The 23,233-nt window shown below is 33.3% G+C and overlaps 1 protein-coding gene across 1 annotated transcript in view; it reads right to left on the reverse strand.

Annotated features, from left to right (window-relative positions):
• FAM172A (family with sequence similarity 172 member A) overlaps nt 1-23,233 on the reverse strand; it is a 412,613-nt gene that overhangs the window by 212,659 nt on the left and 176,721 nt on the right. The window contains exon 7 of the mRNA XM_045566294.1: nt 14,676-14,894. Coding sequence (XP_045422250.1) covers nt 14,676-14,894 — 219 coding nt within the window. The remainder of the gene's footprint in view (nt 1-14,675; nt 14,895-23,233) is intronic.

Consider the following 23,233-nt stretch of genomic DNA (forward strand, 5'->3'; position numbering starts at 1 on the left):
GTACTTCAGGAGGCTGAGGAGGGAGGATAGCTTGAGGCCAGGAGTTTGAGACCACCCTGGGCAATATACCGAGAGTTCTTCTCCAAAAAAAATAAAAAAAATTTAAAATTAGACAGGCATGGTGGCACACACCTGTAGTCCCAGCTACTCCAGAGGCTGAGGCAGGAGAATTGCTTGAGCCCAGGATTTTGAGGCTGCAATGAGCTTTGATCACACCACTGCACTACAGCATGAGTGACAGAATGAGACACAGTCTCTTAAAACAAACAAAGGTTAGGTGCAATTATTATTGAATTACATTATTTCTCCTAAACAATGAGTGTTGTAAAGTGAATAGACCACAATGAATATATCATTTGGTGGAGGAGGTAAAAGCAAAAGAAGGAAAGAATTAAGGGACATTAAATGGTTCTGGCAGTTTTGAAATGTTCCTTATATGTTTGATTAGCTTCATCTAAGCTAAAAGTAGGGGCAAACAATTTTAAGCATCATGAATAAATACCACCACATTACTGGAAATTGAAATGTTACAGTTTTCAGAATGTGTCAAAAACATCTACCAAATTAATTCCTTTTAAGTGCCAAATTTTGAAGTGGTTTATAATATTCAGCAAAAAATCATGTTATATAACATTATGTAAAAGAATTTTATATAAATAATTTGCACAAAAATTGAGGTTCTCATTGCAATGATAAGTTGTATTTAGTAAATAAAATGTACAAAGTAATTCTCAAATTTTAAAATTCAGTGTGGTCTATAATTGAATCTCTAAGTATCTGACTTTTATTACTAATGATATATTAATAGTTGTGAAAGAACCCTTCACTTTCCCACTGAAAAGTAAATTTTCCCTTTCTCATATCCTACAACAACACAACATATAAACTACATCAAAATACTTACCATAATCTGCCTAATATCAGCGCTGCTTATGAATATTTCAGCCTCCCCACTAGATTGTGAGCTCCTAGAGAAGAGGGACTCTGGCTTTTTCATCTCTGTACTTCATGAAGGGCCAGCATGATAATTTGTATAAATAAATAGTGCTCAAGTATTGAAATGAAATATGAAGAGATCTATTCCATCATGTGCCACTGAACAGGATACATTTCTTCAGTTTCAAGATACATTTGGTATCTTGATATGTTATCCTGGCTAATTTCATGTGCCTTGAGTAGAAGTAATATGTTTTATTCTTCTCCCATATTTTAATATCTAGCACTTGGGACATGGTACAAAATCAAAGAAGGTATACTAACAGAATGCAACCTATAGCTGACATTGTGTTTTAACCATACCAAGAGTTATTTCCGGTATCTTGAAAGTGCCAAAAGAAAATTTAAAAGTAAAAGGCATTATGTAAACAATTAGGACACACTGGGGCTAACATCTTTCTTTAAGCCAATCATTTAGGCATTACTTACTAGCTTCACCATCTAGATTTACCATCTAAATATCAACTTCTTCTCAGTAATATGACATCTAGTATTGGACAGAATTCAAACCTGCTCTAAATTTGCTTTGGCAAATAAAAGAACAGAACTGACTATAATGATGCATAAATAAGTAAATAAACATTTATGGAGGAGTTACCACCTGCCAAACAGTAGTAGGCAGGTGGTATTTATATAATCTCTGGGGTCAAATATGGGGTAAGATGTAGGAAAATGAATGAACCTCCTCCATATCATCTCTATTAGGGCTGCCTCATCCATACACATAGTATACACACTGCACAACTCCAGGGGGTACCAGATAAGAATTATATCCCCTTAGATTTATGCAAGTAGACAGCCCTGTCTTATAGCATATTTCATCTATCTAAGAGGCCATCGATTCTAAAAGGTACTATTATTTTATGTACCATTAAGAAAAAAAATGCTGCCAAATAATCTATGATATGCCATTAATTTTTGAGATGCAACCCAAATTCAGAGATGTTAAAATGTGATAAAAGGTTTTAGGATCGATGAAAAAAGATGACAATCCAAGCAATCTTCAATTGACTGAGATATATATGCACAAATAATGGCCCTTTCTTTGATGGCATTATTATATCCGAAGTCTGTACAGGAATTTCTAAGAGATTTTTTTCACTCTTTCGTATGAAATCAAATAAAGAACATTAGAACTGAATGAAGTATAGTTAATGTCATAATTCACATATAATGTATCAAGAGTTTCAAATTTATATTCTACCCCTTAGCTCTTAAAATTGATTATGTTAGGAATAGTGTTTTCAACTAACTTTCAGGTTCAAACATAAATTACTTAATGAGACTTTATTCCTTCCTCTGCCTAATAATCTACATACACACACACACACACACACACACACACACACCAGCTGCTGAGACAAAGGCCAGCTTTGTCACTAATAATAGTGCAACCTTGAGCAAGTTATAGTTGACACTTGAACAACACAGGTTTGAGCTGCATGGGCCCACTTATGCGAGGATTTTTTTTTCCTCAATCAAACACTGAAGTGAAACCCACGTATATATGGAGTGCAGAGGGCTGACTTTTTGGACCGGCGGGTTTTGCAGGGCTCACTGCAAAACTTGAGCATGAGCTGATTGTGGTATATGCGGTGGTCCTGGAACAACTCCCACAACTATACCAAGGGATTTCTCTTATATATAATTCCTCTTAATCTCAGTTTCCTTATTTACATCTACAAATGAAGTAGATGAACTTAAAATGTCCAAAAAAGATCTACCAAGTTTTAGATATCATTTTTTGACAACTTATTCTGGTAGAATCCTTCTCTTATAAATAATGTTCTTCCTAAATATACTTTCTACATAAAACAATAAGCAAATAAGGGCTCATGAATTGTACACATCCCCTTTAATATGGAAAAAATATGCTAAAAATTTGGAACAGCAAAAAACTTGACTTCCTCTTCTCAATGACTAAAACAGATTTTAGTTTTAATAAATTTACTTGACTTACCAGTGTAAAATCTTAATTCTAATGGTAAACTTCTATCTGATGGTTCAAAGTTTGTCTTTTTAAAAAATTTATTAATCCATTCTATAGCTCTGGAAATTACTGATGCTATTATTGCTATGACGGAAATGTGAAACTTTGGCACAGAATATTTTAAAAAGACTTTCTAAAAGGAAAATAGTAACTGTTAAAAAAGGTCAAATTATTTTAGAATTACCAAATGATAGAGCCCTATAATATTTCTCTTCATTACCTCCTTGCAAAGAGGTGATTTTCTGAAATTTCACAAAGAAAAACCAATTATTCAGCCTTTAGTAAGCAATATTAAGACTTTTAGGAAAACAAATTTGAATAGAAGAATTATTTTTAGGAAAATCAGAAATTAGGGAACGTCTTGGTAGATGACCGTTCAGATTAACAGAATACTTAAGACTAACTTTATCTTTGTTTTCATAGGTTCCCTCAATGAATCACTAATTACAATGTATAATCTATTATTTTTCAAGAAAAAAACTCAACTTTCTTCTAGTATTAAATTAATGAAAATACTATCTAGAATAAAACATTATAAGATGAAATGATAGTATTTTAAGCTATAATTTCATGCTCTAAACAAATAAATGTTAAAGACACAATTTCATAATGTTTGCAAATACACATATAAAATTCAAACTGAAGTGAGATGAGTCTACGAGGGAAATACTCAAGTCACTCAGTAAACATGTTATATTGGCCCGCTGTGTTGTATGTGAAGGATGCATACGAAAGTGCTTATTTCCACTGATAAAGCCACAGTGTGCATGTGTAAGCACTGAGCCTGGCTAAAACACCAAGGGGTTGGGGAGTGAGGGGCAACCTGCTGATTGGCTGAGAACAGGCAAATGTTTCTAAAGACTAGCTGAAATCAGAGTGGGGATTAAAAAAAAATACCTATGGTAAACAAAGCACTTTTGCAACAACTCTATAAAACTGATTCAGCTTTCCCTCATCCCCACCTGTAATAATTTCAAACTCCTAGTTGCTGTTAAGCAGCTCACACAACCCAGGTGGACAGTTTGGGACTTAGGCAAAAATAATATGCTAGGGTGTCTTGCTCCCGAGGAGAAAAAAGATGTGGGCCCCATATTCTAGACCCAATATATCTATTCATTGTAATGCAATAACAATAGTCTTTGAATACACCTTTTTATTGTGGGAAATATTACTTGTCTTTTATCACAGCAATTGCCTTGCCAACCAAGAAAAATCCATTTATCTATTCACGTTTGGATGCATGTTTTACATATACACAGAAAAGTTTAGGAGAACCACTTGTAGAAAATATTCACTACTGGCAATGGAATATAGTGGGAAAAACATAGGCTTTGCAGTCACACTTGGGCTCAAATTTTGGTTCAGTTACTTTTAATAGGTATATAACTATGAGTAAGTCTATTTACATCTCAAAGCTTCATTTTACATATCTGTAAAGTCAGGATAATACATGAGACCAGTGTGTGGATTACCCAAACAACTACATCTAACTTGACAAACTGATGCACAAGGGCCCTAACTCTTGGGAGGGAGTTGGAGACAGAGGATCATAAACTGCCTCTTCTTCCCAAGAAGGGGGTGAAAATAGTGGGAGTAGAGGGAGGGGCCAATATCCACAATCAAAGTCAAATAGAGGTGTGGTCAATCTAATTATATTTTAGACAGTTACTGTCAAATGTTATCTTAGACAAGAAACAAGGAACCCAATTTGAAGAACTACCAGCATGGCTTCAGAAATAGTCATGGCCAGATGCAACATGAATTATAAATAAAATATACAGTAATTATAACTAACATTTATTGAGTGCACATTGTGTGCCAAACCAGGTACTAAGTACTTAACTGCATTACCTCTTTTAACTCTCACTAACAACCCTATTGAGTAGATACTATTATTATCCTTACTTTTCAGATGATAAAATTGAGGTTTAAATTGCTTAGGTGATTTGCCTGAGGTCATAGTGCTGTAGTTAGCAAAACCTCAACCTGAACCACACATGTGCCTGACACCAGCCCCCAGCTCTTCACTACTATGGAATCAGTCTAATGCAAAGCAAGGTAAACTTAAAATGGAAAAAGCACCAGTAAAGGGCTAGTATGATGTAGTACTAAATTAGACTACAGCTAGATAGTAGGCATAGATATAGGGGCTCTCTCAGGAAGCAAGAGGCCACACATTTTGGTGGAAAGAGGAAGGGAATGAAAGTTGTAGTTGCTAAAACCCGAAATGGGCAAGTGATTCTCCAGGGCCTTCTACAGTTGGGAGTGGAGCAGGAGAGAACAACAAATTGTAAATCCTCAAATTCCACTGGCCTGATCAGTGTGGACTGACATCTTAGTCTCAATAAAGGGCAGAGGGGGAAGGAGGGGATGCAGGTGGAGCAGTCTACACGCAGTGCTTCCTGAGTCCAGATGAAAAGAGTTAAAACCAGGTAGATCCAAATGCCTCAATGAACCAGTCCTACAGTTTACATAGCTGCTCATATTGATCGATCTACTTTTGCATTACCTAACATGTTAACTGAAATATGGTTCTTATTTTAGTTTTATAAACTGCTTTCTTTCATTGTTTCTGTGTTCAACTCCAGAAAAGAGGTATAGACCAGTGGTTCTAGAAATGTGGTCCACAAAATTCTGGGAGTTCCTGAGACCCTTTCAGGGAGTCTACAAGGTCAACATTATTTCATTATAATACTAAGACATTATTTGTGTTTTTCATTGTGTTGACATTTGCATTAACAGTTAAAAAGCAATGGAGGGCCCGGTGTGGTGGCTGAAGCCTGTAATCCCGGCACTTTGGGAGGCTGAGGTGGGAGGGTCTCTTGAGACCAGGAGTTCAATATCCTCCTGGGCAACATAGCAAGGCCCTTTCTCTACGGAAAAAAAAAAAAAATTAGCCAGGCATGGTGGTGCACACCTTAGCAAGAGGATCACGTACGTCCAGGAGTTTGAGGTTACAGTGAACTATGATCGTGCCACTGTACTCCAACCTAGGTGACAGAGCAAGACTGTCTCTAAAAAAAAAAAAAGCAGTGGAGGATAAAATTGCCTGTGACTTAACACGGATGAAGGCAGTGGTGCCAAAGTATACTAGTATTCATATTCTTCACTGCCACATATAGGAGCAGGTGGGGTGTGGAAGCCAACTTCATTCACTTTAAAAAAATGTTGATGAAGTAGTAAAAAATTACTTTTATTAAATCTCAACCCCTGAGTATATGTTTGTTTAATATTTTGAGTGATAATATGAAGTTATACATGAAGCACTTGCATACCAAACTATGCTATGATAGTGTTAGGAGGAGTAGTTGTGCACTTGAGTTTTGAGCGAAAGTAGCTGCTTTTTAATGGAAGGAACACCATTTGTACTCGTAAGACTAATAAACAATGATTATTCATATTTGGGTATTTGGAAGACATTTTCTTGAAAATGAAAAAAGTAAACCTGATAATCCAAGGAAAACAACTGATAGTATTTGTTGTTAATGACAAAAACTAGGCTTTCTTGCTAAAGTTAGAATTTTGGGAAATCTGCATCATCCTTGGTAAGCTTGATAGTTTTTCAATTCTTAAAACTTATCTGATAAGATTGATAGTAATATTAATAGGAATTTTTTGTACTGTATAATAAAATGTGTCAACATTTAGATGATCTATATAATGAAGTGAAACGATATTTTCCAAATGACCAATGCATTATGTTACAAAGTCATACATGGGTAAAGAGCCATTTAAAGTAAAAAACAGACCAATAGATTTTTATGAGAGTACAAAATGCTTTAGGTTCCATGCAGCAACCAATCTTTAGGAAACTACTTCTTGTTGAGTGTTGGTGTGGCATCAAAGAATATACATAATTATCTGAAAAAGCTATTAAAATAGTCCTTTTACAATTGCATATCTGTGTGTGGCTGAATTTTTCTTCGTATACATCAATGAAGACAAGATATCACAAGGGAGTGAATATAGAAACAGATGTAAGAATTCAGGTGCCTTCTACTAAGCCAGACGTTAAAGAGATTGTCAAAAATGCCATACTTCTTACTTTGTGGGTTTTCTTTTTGTTTTGGAAACATAGTTATTTCCCATAAAAATATATTATTTATGTCATGGTGTAATGGGCTTATTATTATTTTAAAATAAATATTTTAAAATTTTCTCAGTTTGAATTTCTTTTATGGCAAACATCAGTAGACGTAACCCATATAAACAAAAACCCTATAGTGTCCTTAGTAATGCTTAAGCATATAATAATGTTTGAGCATGTAATGTTAAGGACCTGTTAAGGAACAAAAGTTTTCAGAATCACTGACTATAAGCCAATGGGGAAAGACCTCATTCTTCCATAGTTCTTCCCATGTTTCCCAAGGGAAAAGAGGTAGGGAGAGAAGAGAAAAGGACGTGGGGAGATACTGAATTGTAGGTATCCCATTGGTTGTTTTCATATACATTAATGTATATCATTTACTCCTTACAAAAGTCTAACAGATATGATTATCTTTATTTTATAGGTGATGAAACTGAAAGGGAGGGGTAATTTGCCTAAAGTCACAGCTGGTAAGCAACACAATTAAGAATATAGCATGTACCTCTTTGATTCTGAGCCTGAGGTATTATTTTTGGTACAATATTGTGCTATAATACAAAATATATTGGTCTTTGTCCCTGGTTCCAGGAACAGAGCTCCTAAAACCTTTGGAATTTCCTCAGTGAAAATGTGTCAAAAGACAAAAGAGTGTCTTTTGTCATTCATAACAATTCCCTTTCCACCACTGAGCTTATGCTAATGAGGTGACTTAGGGCCCCTAGACGGCCTCAGGATGGAGTTGGTCACTAGAAAGACCAAGTGATTAGAGGGTAAGAACTTTGAGCCTCACCCACTGACCTCCAGGAGGGGGAGAACTTCTAGGTTAGTAGATACACTGATGTGCTGCTGGCAGGAGAGCAAGCCCAGAGAAGGCAAGGAAGCTCAGTGCGCCCTTTCCCACATACCTGGCCCTACGCATCTCTTCCATTCGATTGTTCCTGAGTTGCATCCTTTATAATAAAGTGGTAAACATAGGTATTTTCTTGAGTTCTGTGAGCCATTCTAGCAAGTTATTGAACCTGAGGAGGAGGTAGTGGGAACCCGTCAGTCAGAAGAATGGGTGGCTCCCCAGAACTTGTGACTGGTGGCTAAAGTGGGGGGCAGTCTTGTGGAACTGAACCCTTTGACTTGTGGGATCTGACACAAACTCCAGGTAGATAATGTTAGAACTGAATTAAATGAGTTGTTGGACACCGAGTTGGTGTTGGAAAATTGGAGAATAGGTTGGTGTCAGACAAAACACCCCAGAAAGGTACCAAAAGGTACAAGGGCCAACCACCTTAAGAATTGGGTTCTTGAGTTGATTCGTAACTTCAAAGAAGATAAGATGTTATTTATTGGCCCTAAAGCCCCAAATCTGTGTGCCAGATACTGTTTGCTTTACATACATTATTATTACTATTTTAGAGATGTGGTCTCTTGTTGTATTACTTTGGCTGGACTTGAAATCCTAGGCTCAAGAAATCCCCCCTCCTAAAGTATCCGGGGATACAGGGGGGTGACACCACACCAGTTCTTTCACAAAGAACGGAGGTGTAGGGAACTTAACTTGAGGTCACACTATATTAAGTGGAAGAGCTGGAATTCAAACTCAGGTATATCAGACTCTGCACTTTTAACATCATCTCCATCCTATATCTTTGCAATAGTATGATTCTGAATGCTATTCATACACTAGAAACAGGCAACAAAAATAGTTCTTATCACAATCCGCCTTCAATGACTACAGGTTTTAAGTTGATTTAGAATAATATGAATGCTTGGCATGTGGAAAACATTTACAATAATAAAATTTTATATTGATTATTAAGATACTAACTAAGCCTTTTTTTCCTTCTTTCCAGTTCTGTTTTAAAAGATTTGGGGGCACAAAAAAAGGAAGAAGAAGAAGAAAGCTAAAGATGTAGTTTATTGGGGTTCTCAGTTTCCAAGGAAAGCAAAATCCAATATGAACAGCAGCAGCCCCTGGTGGTCTAAGGGGGAAAAATAGTGTATCTGTAGTTATGGGGGCGCAAAGATGTTTTTTAAAAGAATATATGTACATATTTAGCCATTTGACTCAGTTCTCAACCCAACACATTAAAAAACAGATGCTTTAAAAAATGATCTGTTGGCAAGATGCTTGTTAAAATTTTATCAGTTAAAATATTAAAATTCATTATGAATTAATTAACACATTATACAAAAATAAAATGTTTTTGTTTCATCGTTTTACAAAGTACTATAACCAGTGGTGATTAACACTGGGAGTTCTGTGTGTCTTGATATGTGTTGCTCAAAAAGAAACTAAATTTATAGGATTACCACTAAATTGATGACATTTTCTGTCTTCACTCTTGAATTCAGTTGGCAGATGTTTTCAAGAACAAAAAATTCCATCTTATTACAAAACATATTAAGCAAGTTTTCCTGCCAGGCATGTCTGACATGATGTTTATTGCCTAGACCAAATCAATCCCCTTAATAAGCCATAATATATGCCAGCAAGTACATTATTTCATAGTTAAGGAAAGTTGCCACATGAAACAGTAAGTTCTTTGATCTCTCATGCTCTGTTCCTAATGCATCAGAAAAGTGCTACATAATCCACTAGTCAGTCACATCTATTTATACTCATTTAGTAAGTAAAATAAAATTATACTTTGCTAATCTTAAAGATTTAGGCCTGGATTCTACTTTACTTCTGCCTATGTATACCCGATATCTGTAAAAATTTGAAAATTACATTGGTTACTAAGATACTAGAGAAAAAGAAAATTTAAATACTTGAATATACTAGGAAAATAAAATAGTTCCAGAGATTAAACAATCATTATTTGTAATATAAATAAATTGAATTTGGTTGCTAAAACAGGAGATAGAAATGACTCCAGTGGGATCAGTAAAGAAGACAAGAGGCTCAGAAGAAAAGACAGGGTAACATTTATCGGTCCTCACCAATACTATGAACATATCAAGTCAGAACACCAGAAACATTCTTTTTAAAAGAAAGATTCAGTTTATCAGAGCTGGCTGTTTGTGAACAATTGCAAAAATTCATATGAATGTTGAAAATATCAGTCAGTAAACTAGACAACACCAAATATCTTGCATGTTAAGGAGTAAGATTTTTGATGGATGTCAACAGGCAATCAATCCATAAATATTTGAGTATCTTCAATGTGCAATGCCAGGCTCTGCCAAGATTCCTATTCTGTAAGTGTCTCCTCCACATTTCAACTTTTCCTTTTGCTGCCAATGTAACTCTCCTCTTCTCCATCTCCATCGTCTGTTTTTGTTTTTGTTTTCTTTCACATGCTGGTTCTAAGCCCTCTCCTTCCCACAAGAGCAGCCCACAACTAAGTCTCACTGTAGGAAAGAAATGATCAAGCACTTTCAACTCAACATTAGATAGATGAGCATCAAGTCACTTGTAGCGGTGAGGAACCCTGCGGGCTTCTGATTTCAAGACTGTTCTTTTTTAATAACCCAAGGAGGCAAGAAAAGCTTCATCGTTCTCCCATTTCAATAAAAGGATTTGTTCTGTAAAATTTAGATTCAGTCAAAAGGCTGCACTCAAAGACCTAGATTGAACATATGGCCCCAAGGCCACAGGTTCCCCAGTTATAAGCTGCAAATCCCTTTACCTAGGTATCTATAGACTAATGCCTCATCTTTTTGCTCTGGTCTCCTTCAGGAGATTAAATCCTTCTGAGTAGGATTGGTATCAGTTCCTGACTCCCTCACAATATTCTCTGTGCTGTTGCAAAAAGTGGCTCATATCTGCTTATTAAAGATTGACATGCAATGACAATATATATAAAGTAAGCTCAAAGATCTAGAGGATTATGGGAAGATCTAGTGGAGAGGCATGAAAGATAAATTGGTAATATTAATAAAATTATAAGACAAAATACAAGAGGTGTATCCAAGAGCACATGATAAATTCCACATAAGTTAACTAATAACAATAACTTCTAAGCGTCTTAGTAAAAAGAGGTCACTGGTTACAGTGAGAGGAGAAGGTGGGATTTCAGCTGGGCACTACAAAATGGATAGAATTTGGATAGCGGAAAGAACAGGAAGGATAGTTACAGATTCCATAAAGCAAAGTATGGACAAGGCAGAGCAAACAGAGCAGCCTGGCTGTCCTCTTAAGGGCAAATGTGTAATTTTGAAATAGCATTAAGTCAGGATGAAACATTTCCATTTTCATCCAAAATTTTAGCACTACGATGTTGTAGCTCAAAAGGAAAACAGTATATTCTACTTTTATATATTCAGATGGAACTGTATAGATCAACCAAAGTATCAAATAAGTTTTGACATACTCACTTTTTATAATTATTTTTTGGAATGTAATCTCAGCTATTGGATTGGGTAGGAGACCAACAATGTAGTTTTGTTTGTGTCTTCATAGAAAATCAAGTAGCATGCTTAAACAATGCAGGACATATAAGAAAAAGTAGTAGCAGTTTGGGATTTTAATCCTGGCTCTGTCATTTTATTTAAAATTTATTGTAAAGGTTCTGTTCTACAAATACTTACTATGAAGGCTCTGTTCTAGGCTCTGGGATATAGCAGTGAGCAAAACATACCAAGTACTTGCCCTCATGAAGCTTATATGAAGAAATATGTGACCCTGGGAAAATTACTGAAAGTTTTTTTTTTTTTTTAAACAATACAAGAAAGGCCTTAATTAGTTGCAACAGGAAGTGGCACAGGAGGGGACACAACAGCTCCCAGATGGCATCTGCAGACTCAGTTGCCACCCTCAGAAAGCTAGAAGTTTTTGACCCACAGTTTCCTCATCTGTAAATCTGAATTAATATTATTGATACTATTAAAAGAGAATATATACATACACATATATATAAATTGTTTATAAATAAGTTAGTATCTATTAAATGATAAATGGTTAAAAATCTTAGTCATCATCAGATGTAGTTTGCTGTATTATATCATACTTTTAGCGTATATGATTTAATTTTCATATTTTAGATACACATTTTGTTTTCAACCTATGCAACAATGTGGTAAAGAGGAAAGGGGGCAAAAATCTACAGTAATTAGAAGTCCTGGTTTCAACACTTAGTTATAACATTTAGTAGCTGTGTAATCCTAGACAAACATCTGTGCATTAGCTTCTTTAACTATTAAATAAGGATAAAATGATGTGATCTACCTACATATTAGGCTGTAGCAATGAATAGATGATAATTTCAAAATGTTAAGATGTATATAAATCAAAGTTAATTTAGCTTTATTACATACCATGCTCTATCTAGGAACAATGCATCTGAAAATTACAAACACTTGTTATTTGGAGATATACAGCAGGAAAAAGAGCACTAGAAGTCATTTCTTGAGTGGACCAAAATTACTTCAGAAGTAATGCACCTTATATAAAATGAACCATTCTTCTCTTTCCTACTACAGGACTAAGTCTTGCTATCTAGAAGTATGTCTGAACAGTATCAGCATATCTCTGCTATTTTGCACAATTTCAGAAGATTCAAAGAGAGATGGTATTTCTTTAGAAAAAAGATTTCATAACTAAGACCATCAGATACAAACTTGTGTTATCCACATGAGTCTATTTTTGTCTTTCAGACTTTCAGTGGGAAAGTAGACTGATGAACGAAATGGGATAAGAAAGAAGCAAAAAGACTTAAGGAAAAGAAGTAAAAATGACAGGAGTGTAAACGAGAGAAAAGCATTAAAGAAAAAAAAAAGGAAAAAGAGGTCTTAACAATGAAGCAATATATAAAGAATTTTTTTCCCTTAGTGTAAAAGAAATAGATACAGGGATAAACAAAGCAGACGTTAAAAACAGAATAAAGAAAATACACACATATAAGAGAACAAAAGAAAAAATAATCTAAGCAACAGTGACAAGATAAAGAGAAAACAGAAAGGAAGAAATAAACCTACAGGACAGCTGTCTGATGTCTGAGATAGATGCTTAATCTGTACATGTCACAGGCAAATAAAAGAAACTGTTTAAGAAGAAATTAAAAACTTAGTACAAAAAAAACCACTTTTTGCTTGCATTCTACATTTATAAGTAAATACTCTTTATGATTGTGTTTCAAAAACCTTACACAATTAATTTATGGAATCTGGATAGCAGAGGTAATTTTTAAAAAATTTTAACTCTGTCATAAGATGGTGGTTGGCAGACTGGATCATATAGAAGGAAGCTTAGGACAACTGATAGAGAACAAGGTAGCATGATGACCTTGACGTGGTCACACACAAGAAAGGGGGTAATACAACTACATTAGAGCAAACAAGCTACTTATTGATTCCAGATCTAATAATTGTTCTTGTTTTGCAAATTATATAAGTAGTGAGATGCTTTTCAGAAATTTAAATATTGTAATCTGCCTAACTTTTGCTTGACTCATTGTATGAAGTGTTTTGGGTGTTCTTAGGCAGGAAATCTTTTTTGGGGGTCTTGAGAATTTCTATGTTGCTTTCACTACTCCTTAACTGTCATTTCTTACTCAATAGACTGACACATCATCAAATGTTTTAAATGTTGGAAGTGCAATTCCAGAAAGTAGAGCAATTATGCTGTGGACTAGGAGTATAATATAGAAAATAAAACCTTGGAAAGCAACGTATTAATATTTCCCTTCAAAGGTGGTATGAAGTATTTTATTAATGCTCTCTTAAAGTAAAGTAAAAATAGCTCAAGTTGAATAACCTGAAATGTTACTATTATTCTGCAGTGTCATTTATAAAACGTTAATTTCTCTATGTTTAAATGTTCTGATTAAGCTAAACTTCTGGCATCCATAATGAGGCTTTGAAAACTGCACACATGTCTCATATATATAATGCATAGTATGTACATCAAGCAGAATATGTCAAAGTGCAAATAAAATTGTTTTTGCCCTCTACAGAATTAGAAATCCTTGGGACAGCACTGCTATTATATTTTGATCCCATGCTGCTAGCACTACAAAGTGCAAATGTTCGCTGGGTGGGACAAGAGCAAAGGACAGAGTTCCTTCATTATACTATCACTGAACTATTTTAGCTTAAATATTTATTAAGATATTAATTAGCCTTCTTCCCTCTATCTGCCTTCAGAAGTTAGGCTGAGACACCGTGGATAGATGGTTGCTCATAGGAAAACAAACCATTATCCAGTAAAACTTACCACCCAAGATGAAGAATGCTTTGTACAGTGCATTATTATTTCAGCAGGTACTATGTCTTAGAATTATTAGGCTACATGTACTCTCTCTTATGGACAACATAACAGCGTAATACCTTGAAGAAAAAGCATGCTGGGAAGTTGTATTGGAAAGTTTTCTTTCTTCTGCATATACCACAATAAAATTATTTTAGAAAATTTTCCTTGAAGTAATGTATGACACAAAAGGAAACAGCATTTGCATTTGAGACTTCTACAAAATGTAACACTGAGCTAAGAATGATGTGTTTTGGACTTTGGAATAAAAACCAGAAAACATTTCATCTAAGTAGACAACTATAAGAAATAAGTGACTAAAAATTAAAGAATAGGTTCTTTAAAAAGCAATACTTTATATAAAATAAAATATAAATATAGTAAAAGTAACAATGAAGGAAAGTAGTGATCTCACTTACTCTGATATACAACTGCATCATTTCTTTTTCTCTTTGGGGGTTACGATACTTCTCATAGAAATCACGTCGTTTCTTTGTCTCTTTAGAAACTTTATCTTTTCTTTCCCGTTTTTCTGCTGGTTCATCTGAACTATCAGAAGATGACTGTACATGTGTCTTCGGCTTTTCTACTTCGATATAGTTTTCATTGGGATTCAGTACTATTACTCCATATCCTTCCTGTTTTGAAATGAAAGAAGGTGGCATAATTTCATCTTTGAATCTATTTCAAGTATTGAAAAAAAGTTCGTAAAATCTCAGACTAAGTAATTTAATATAGTTTCATATTCACTAAAATATTCCTTTAGGAATAATTATGGTTTTAATTTTTCCAGAAGAAAGCCACTTAAAATTGCTTGCTTTTTTTGTATATGTAAATAAGCACATATTATCTATAAGAACAAAATACTGTAATACAAAGATTATAAAGCTTAAATTTTAAAAAGTGTAATTCGTATTTCCCAGAATCCCAAAAATGATTGAAATAAATTATCAAATAACAAGAATACTTTCAAACCACATTGAAATTTAAAATATATATTTTGAGAAAATAACATCTTTGAAGTTTACAATTCAAACTACAATTTCATGTATTTTGTTCCTTTACAATTGCCCTTTAATGAGCATTTTTATTTGTTTGAACAAATAAGCAATTAAAAAGGAATAAATCAGATCCAACATTCTACAAATTTATATATCTATATTATCAGGAACATACGATATCTACCTGTGCACCTTGGATTTTATTCACCTCTTTTCTTTCAGGAGAAAAGACAAATCATAAAACAAAATAAGCCACAGTTGTACTATAATGCATGCAAGCAACTTCTTAATCTTGAAATTGCTTTCATTTTTCAAACTACCATAATAATTTCTCTTTATTAAAAACTAGGACCAGGAAAAAGCACAGTTCCAAAGTTAACAAATATAGCTTGTTGAGCTATTAAGGCTTTTTTTAAAGTTTGTAAAACATATGTTTTCCTCTCTGACTCATTTCTAGCAAGGCAAATACTTCTATGGTTATAATTAAGGAAACTTTTGATATTTATATTATAACTGATGGAATAACTTAACCATGAGAAAATAGAGGATAAACAATAACCACTGACAAGCATGTGTAACACAAATTTTTGAAGCTATTATATATCTTATCTTTTCTATTCAGTTCTATATTGTGGGTGTCCCAATTACATCCTTGTAAAATACTTTAAGGCCACATTTAAAAGACATGTTATATTACAATAAGAACATAGGAGCTATAGAAAATAAAAGTTATAAAATTTCATCCTTATTTTAAAAGAAGGTACTATATACTTTTTTCAGAAGTATGACTATAGAATCTTGAAACTTGAAGTTTAAAACTTAATTCTTTTTTTGCCAAACCAACCATAAGAAAATGATTTTTAAAAACTGTTAGTAATAATAAACCAATATTAGCATTGACTCAATTATCTTATTTTTAAGTATGCTACACTGCTGCACGTTTGGTCATTTTTATAGTTGATTTCACAAACTACTTACAAACTTCATTGGGATTGGTTCAATTTTTACCCTTAATCAAATGATATTATTGTCTAAAACCATGATTTGGCTTGGGAATATTCAAGATCATTAAAGTTCTGATTTTAATGATATGACTATTAATTAAGATATAGTCATCTTACATACGTGAAAATTATATAATAATATATAGCAAACTGATAAAACATCATACATTCTTCAACAAATGTTCAAATAAAACTTTTAGATAAATCTCTCTTTCATGAAAGGCTTATAAAACACTTTACAAATTTTTGAATTTAAACATACTACATCAAAGCAAAAGAGGAGAATTTTTTTTTTTAAGTTTCCTAGCTGGTAAGTCCAAAGTTTTAGCAACAAAAGATATTTTATTTTGTCCTGCTTTATTCTAATCTGTATAGCTATTCAAAAGTCTTGTAATTCATTGTGATCACTGTCAGGTAGACAGATTGTCACTTGGTGATTTTCTACAGTTGGACACACTTGACTAGTTATTAAAATCACATTTGAAGCAAGTTCCTACCCCTCTCCCTTGTGCCTCTTACAACTTTTCACGCCCTTCTCAAATTTCAGCCATAACTTCTCCTCCCACCAAAAGTAAGTTAAAGAACACTGTTGCACTCTGCTAAACAGGGTGAAATAGAGGCATTCAGTACACTGTCTCTGGTGTAAGGAACATAGTCAAAAAAGGTCACCATAGGCCAAAAAGAAAATTGCCTCCTTACTAGATTGTGTACCGTTGAGTAAGTGGTCTCCTGTCATGTTTCTTCCCTGCCTTCTCTGAGTGAATTGAACTTTAAACACACATATATATACACACACACACACACACACACACCCCCCTCTCATACACACACAGGAGTTCGAGTTAGCAAACCCAAAATAGAATCTTATAATTCTTAGACACGAAAATGGTGATATACTATATTTTAATGATAATATGAAAAATTTCAAACTCAGAGTAACAAAGTATGACTTTAATAAATTGATATAATATGAATATCATCTCTGCACAATAAACAAATTTCAAATAAAGGTAAACTCTTCAAGCAAAATTTAGTCACCACAGAATTATAAACTATTATCCTAACTTATAACTTAATCAGTGGAAACTATTATCATAATGTCAGGCTTATTTGACTGAAACTTTTATCAATTTTTAGAAATCATAGAGTGAAAAATTATTATGTCTACTTGATTTTAAATACACTGTGAAATTTGATGTGTCCCACCTAAAGAAGTACAAAAATAGACACATACAACTCATCAAAGAAATAGTATTTGTCTAAGTTATTGATTATGTAACTGAAAATTATATGACTCATTTGTTCAATTTTATAAAGACACAATGTCAATTTTTCACTTAGGCATCACCAGATGAAAAATGATTCTATTTCTAAGTCACCACTATATAAATCAATTAAAGAATTTTTATCATTTAGATCTCAACAATGCATGTTTCTCTTTAAACACCTGAACTATTTACAAAATATTTTATACTTTAGATATTTCACATTGCCAATTTAATTAACGTAACAATAATCAAGAAATATTCAGGAACATTTTCTGCAGAAATGAGAGCTGATTTTAATAAATGTCTTTGTTGTAAATTCAATTACCATTCTGTAAAAAATTAACACTTTTCAATTAAAATTTTTTGATAAATTAATTAATGCAATATTCACAGAGACCATTCATATCATTTTATAATGAGGAGAAACCATGAGCAACAAAATATAGTTAACATTCCACCTACGCGCTCTAACCACAGATACATAGTAAAACTTCATCTTTTCTTTGTATTCTCCATCATATATAACATTGTCAAAAAAATCCCTTTAAGCTACAAAGATTTTTGTCATGTCAACATTAATGTATGGAAACTATGAGTCAAAGCAAATAAAGTAAAACAAAGCAGAGATAAAATATCAGTAGTTAAATTTAACTGTTCTAAATAGAATAATAGCAACTTATTTCAAAAATCATAAAAATGTCATTTTAAAAAGTGATTTTTTTCTATCCCCAGTAATTCAATCAGCACACAACAAAATAAGTAGAGATGTTAGTGTGACCTTTAATGAATCTACCCATAAACTACACTATATACAAAACTATACTAAAGGCATCAAGAAGAATATAGTAAAAGAATTATGCATTGCTACTCTAATAAGGAAACCTCCATAACTTATGATTAGAATCTCAAACATTTTATATTGAAGTACTCCTTTTATATTTAATTATTCCTTAAGCATGCTAAATTTCTCATAAGATGAAAAAGTTAGGCCATTTCAAATACACATAGAAACCTCTCCTGTTATCTTTAAAAAGATAAAATGATCAAACTAATTATGTAACATTCTACAACTAAATAAATAAAACTTCTGGCATCCTTTATAATGATTTACAAAATCAATTCCAATACCCAACATTTCAAGAGACAAAGCATACATAAAGTTGTTAATTAACTCTATGTATCACACAGTCTAGCAGAAGATCAAGAAGGTGATCAAGAGGACAGATATTGGTAAAAGTAAGCTTTATCTCTTTAATTCATCTCATTTCATTTTCTATACTTTTGTAGCTATAACTGTAGTTTTATTTTCAAAACTGTGTTTATAAGATAAACTATGGGATCTTAAGCAGAAACCCTCAAAAGTTTATTGCTAGACATAGTATTTTGTTCACCACAAATACTTGTGATTTAAATGGAATACACAGGCCTCCAGGCCCTCTTTACTTTGAAGTCTATGGATGTACTTACTAACAAATAATACTTCATTTGTCATTCAACCAACAAATGATGGCTTAGGTCAGAAAGGTCTAAAACAGACAGGTGATGCCAAATACAAAGAAGAAACCTTGACAGAGAAATTAAATCAGTACTGATATGTACTTATCAAGAAGATTCTGCAAATAGATAAAATTCAAAAATGCCTGACCAAAACCAGACTGTACTTTTAACCCCAAATGAAACCTTGCTAAAACTGAAGATTTATCCAAGTTAATTTGCCTATTAATTTCCAATTATAAGGAAAGTAGAAAACGGGGGTTAATTCTACATCTTTTCAAATATCTTGTGGTTGGCTAAATAAAAAATCAGCCGAAAGTACTCAGCTCTACATATTAACCTACCAATACTGCAAGCCACATGTGACCAAAGAGGTCAAGGGTCAGAGTTGAATCCTTTGACCTATGGAACTATCTGTTTTGGTCTTCAGGCAGGGCTCTGTAAGGGATCATTTTACACAAATTTATCAGTCATATTTCTCAAGTTCAGCATTCTGTCTGCTTGGTTTGAAAGAAGATAGGTGCTCATCCTCAAGGGAAATGAAACCCAAAGTATTTTATCTACAAACTACTGGACAAGTACAAACCCATGGACAAACTACCGTCCATTCATCTTTTCTGAAAGATGTGTGCTGTGTTTATTCTCATTTTTTTCACAAGAAGGGTAAGTATATGTCTGTGTTGCAACATCCTAGGTGCAACAGTGAGAGGAGGTCACGACAACCAATCAGAAGTCATTAGTGAAGCGTTAAAGTAAACATAGCTTTTGGAGCTGCAACTCTGCTTGAAAAATGCCCCCTCCATTATTTCAGCAATTTTCTCAAGACGTGACCTGGGACTGAAAAGCCTGAAATGTCACTTGACTCTGTTTTGTGTTTTTTCTAAATGTGTATTTAGGTAACAGCACCCTACTAATATTCTGTAAAATGTTCCTTACAACCATACTTCAACTTGTGGCTCCCTAAATTCTAATGCTGTGTTCCATGGTATAAAAATACCATAATATGGCCCAACATAGATTATCCCAGTTAAGTTTCCAACTTCAAATAGCTCATCAAGTTAGTCAGTAAAAGAAAACATGCCACAAAAAGTTTTCAGAGGACCACCTGTTGTCTATTATTTTTACATAGCACTTACTCATAAATCATAACACAGGGTAATTAATCAAGCTGTCAAAGAGAAGGTCAAAGGTTATATGGTAGAGTCAGAAGGTCATGCATGGGCTGATAGAGGTCAGGGTCACACTGCATTCCTCATTATCAAGTTGGGATGAGAGACGGCCCAAGCAAACAAAAGTGAAAGCAGATGGAGAAGTGAGTGGATAAAAAAAAAAAAAGAAAATTTCACAAACAAAAAGAAAAGTGAAAGAAGACTGTCAGCTGCCTTCAAATGGAGAATAGAAGAGAAAAGAAATACACTGAAATGTGCTCAAAGGAGCTCAAGAACATAAAGAAACTACAGTTTTATTAATTAAATAAATTGAATATAACTTTTCTCGTCCATTTTATTGGTGCATACTAAGCAATATTAGGAAATACGTGTTTGGCATCTCTATATCTTCTCTAGCTAGTGTGCTTAAGATTAATTAAGGTAAGGCAAAGAGTTCGAAGGATGAAGTATGATTTACAAAAACAAAAAACAAAACTTATAATAGGAGGGTTTTTTTCTCCCTTCAATATTGTTTGAGGGTTACAACATAGATGCAAATAGTTTTAAGCCATAAGACAAATAATTTCTTGAATATGATACAAAGATATCCACAAACATAAATGCATCATATGAGTCCTTTTGAATAACAAAACAGTTATAAAATATTCTATTATTACGATGGCCTGAATTAGATGCAGAATACTGTGCAAAATTAGCTGTCACCCTTTGCTCAAAATCTTTGTTAATCTCATTTTGAATGTTTGCAGCTTTATCAACACATGCATCAATGTCAGCTCCTTGGTTACTGAACCGCTGTAGTTGGAAGAAGATATAATTAAAATGTTTTGGCACAGAAAAGGTGAAATTGTATCTTCCCTTGTTCCCTTAGGAGTCTGTAAAACATGAAGGATATATTGACAAACACACACCCTTGTCTCCAGTTCTGACATCTCAGGTCATCCAAGTGCTATTTATTTTAAAATATTCACTTTGTACTTGCCCATATTATCACCTACTCTATTTCTAACTTTTCCTAGGTTTTAGAACATTATGTTGCTTAAAATCTCACAAATTTCTCTTCTACTTATCAATAACTTATTTATGGAAGAATTCAATAAATGCACAATAGCATCATAAAATAAATACATTCACCATTCATTATCAAGGACACAAAATAATACAGCTTTGTGAAATCTTTTATATTCTTTGCTTCTCATTCTCATAAAATGACACAAACATATACCCACACATTTACATATTAAACTCAAAAGAAGTAATAAGTTACAACTGTTGCCCAGTCAATAACAGATCAAAATCCCTAAATGGATCTAGGGAATCCTACAGATACATCTTTATCACATGGTCCAAAGCAGGCTTGGATGGTCAGTTTTATCTTATGAACATTACTGTTCTGCATGGCAGTTAAGCCTTTATGCTTTAAAGTGCTGAATCAAAGTCCAATGTTCCCCTAAATTCCTGTTAAAATCCATTATAAAGTTGTGTAAATATTGTATTTATGAAACATCTCTGGTAGCCATATGGTCTTTCAAAATATTATCACTTTGACCCAATCATATACCATACAAACATATGCTTATTTTTTAAGATACTCATAAATACTATTTAAGAACTATAGGATATAAGTCATTCTCTCTTAAAATATGCCATCTTTCTCTTTCTTTTTTATTATAATTAAAATATCATGTATTTAAAATATTTTTGTTGTTATTTTCAAGAATTTATCAGTGCTTTGCTTGTGGTCCAAGAGTCCACTTGCAAGTATTAGGACATAATCAAGGATCCCAAGGATTCATTGAGTCAATAATTCATTAAACACTGATTCATAAACAAATATTTAATAAGCACCTACTATCTATCAAGCACTATGCTAGGAATACGTAAGAGTATACCTATCCTACACCTAAGAGTAACCTTTATTTTAAGATATTTCCATTCAGTAGAAAATTCCAAATCAGAATCAAGTACAGATTCCTAAAATGTCTATATGAAGTCATTTTATTTTTCAAAAGAAAAAGGAATGTAAAAAGAAATTAAAGGAGAAAAGAATAATACTAAAATGCTACTAAAACTAATCTATCTAGACTTTCAGATGATTAACCCTTAAATGGTAAGCTATGTGTTTGTGTTGAAGATTAGTACTTAAACTTACTCCATAACAATGAAAATGTACTGTTTGGGGATGTGTGTTTGTGAGTATGTGTGTGTCATGCTGTATACATTCCGATATTTTAACAAGTAACATCATTTCATAATCGAAGGGAAAAGCTTCAATATATGTCTATCTCCTAACAGGTGCAACTGAGTATAGCTATGAATTTCCCTTCCCACAGTGACCTATGTCAGAAGATCTTCTCATACTTCTTCTGCTAAATAATTTAATTACTTATGAGTTATGGTTTCTTTGTAACCTTTTAAATGACTAGCTTATTAAAATGCAAAAATATGCAAAACATGATGTCACTGGGTCAAACAGCTGTGTTGGTAAAATTATGGCTGTGAATGTCCCCAAGAACATGAAAATATTAATAATTTATATTGCTCATTAGATGGCAAAAACTCTTTAAACAGATTTAGAGACAGATTAATTTTATAATCACAAAATGCTACACTACCTCATGGTAACAAATCTTTCCACCATCTGTGACCCTTTGGTATACATAAAACATATAAAAATTCATAATGGCTTAAAGTTTTTGCATTATAATACACATATTCAGAAAAAAATTCTTAAGAACCTGAAATATAGAGGTAAAGAACTTTGTTTAAAAAAATAACCATTTGCCAACTTTAATATCAACTTAATTTTCTTTCAAAGAGACAAGATGCAGTAACAGCAAATAAGTTATAGTATGAGACAGTCAACAAGTCATAGTCCTAACAAATCAATATAATAATATATTCTTAAAAATGTCAGACTATGAGTTCAAATCCTTTGTAGAAACTTCTCAGTGAATGACAAGAGTGAAGAAATTATGTAAACAAAGTACTATCATATTCAGGTTTCAAAATGTTTCATGCCTTTGCTTCACAGCATCATGATG

Source organism: Lemur catta, chromosome 12 (assembly GCF_020740605.2).
Source record: "Lemur catta isolate mLemCat1 chromosome 12, mLemCat1.pri, whole genome shotgun sequence".
Lineage (NCBI taxonomy): Eukaryota > Metazoa > Chordata > Mammalia > Primates > Lemuridae > Lemur > Lemur catta.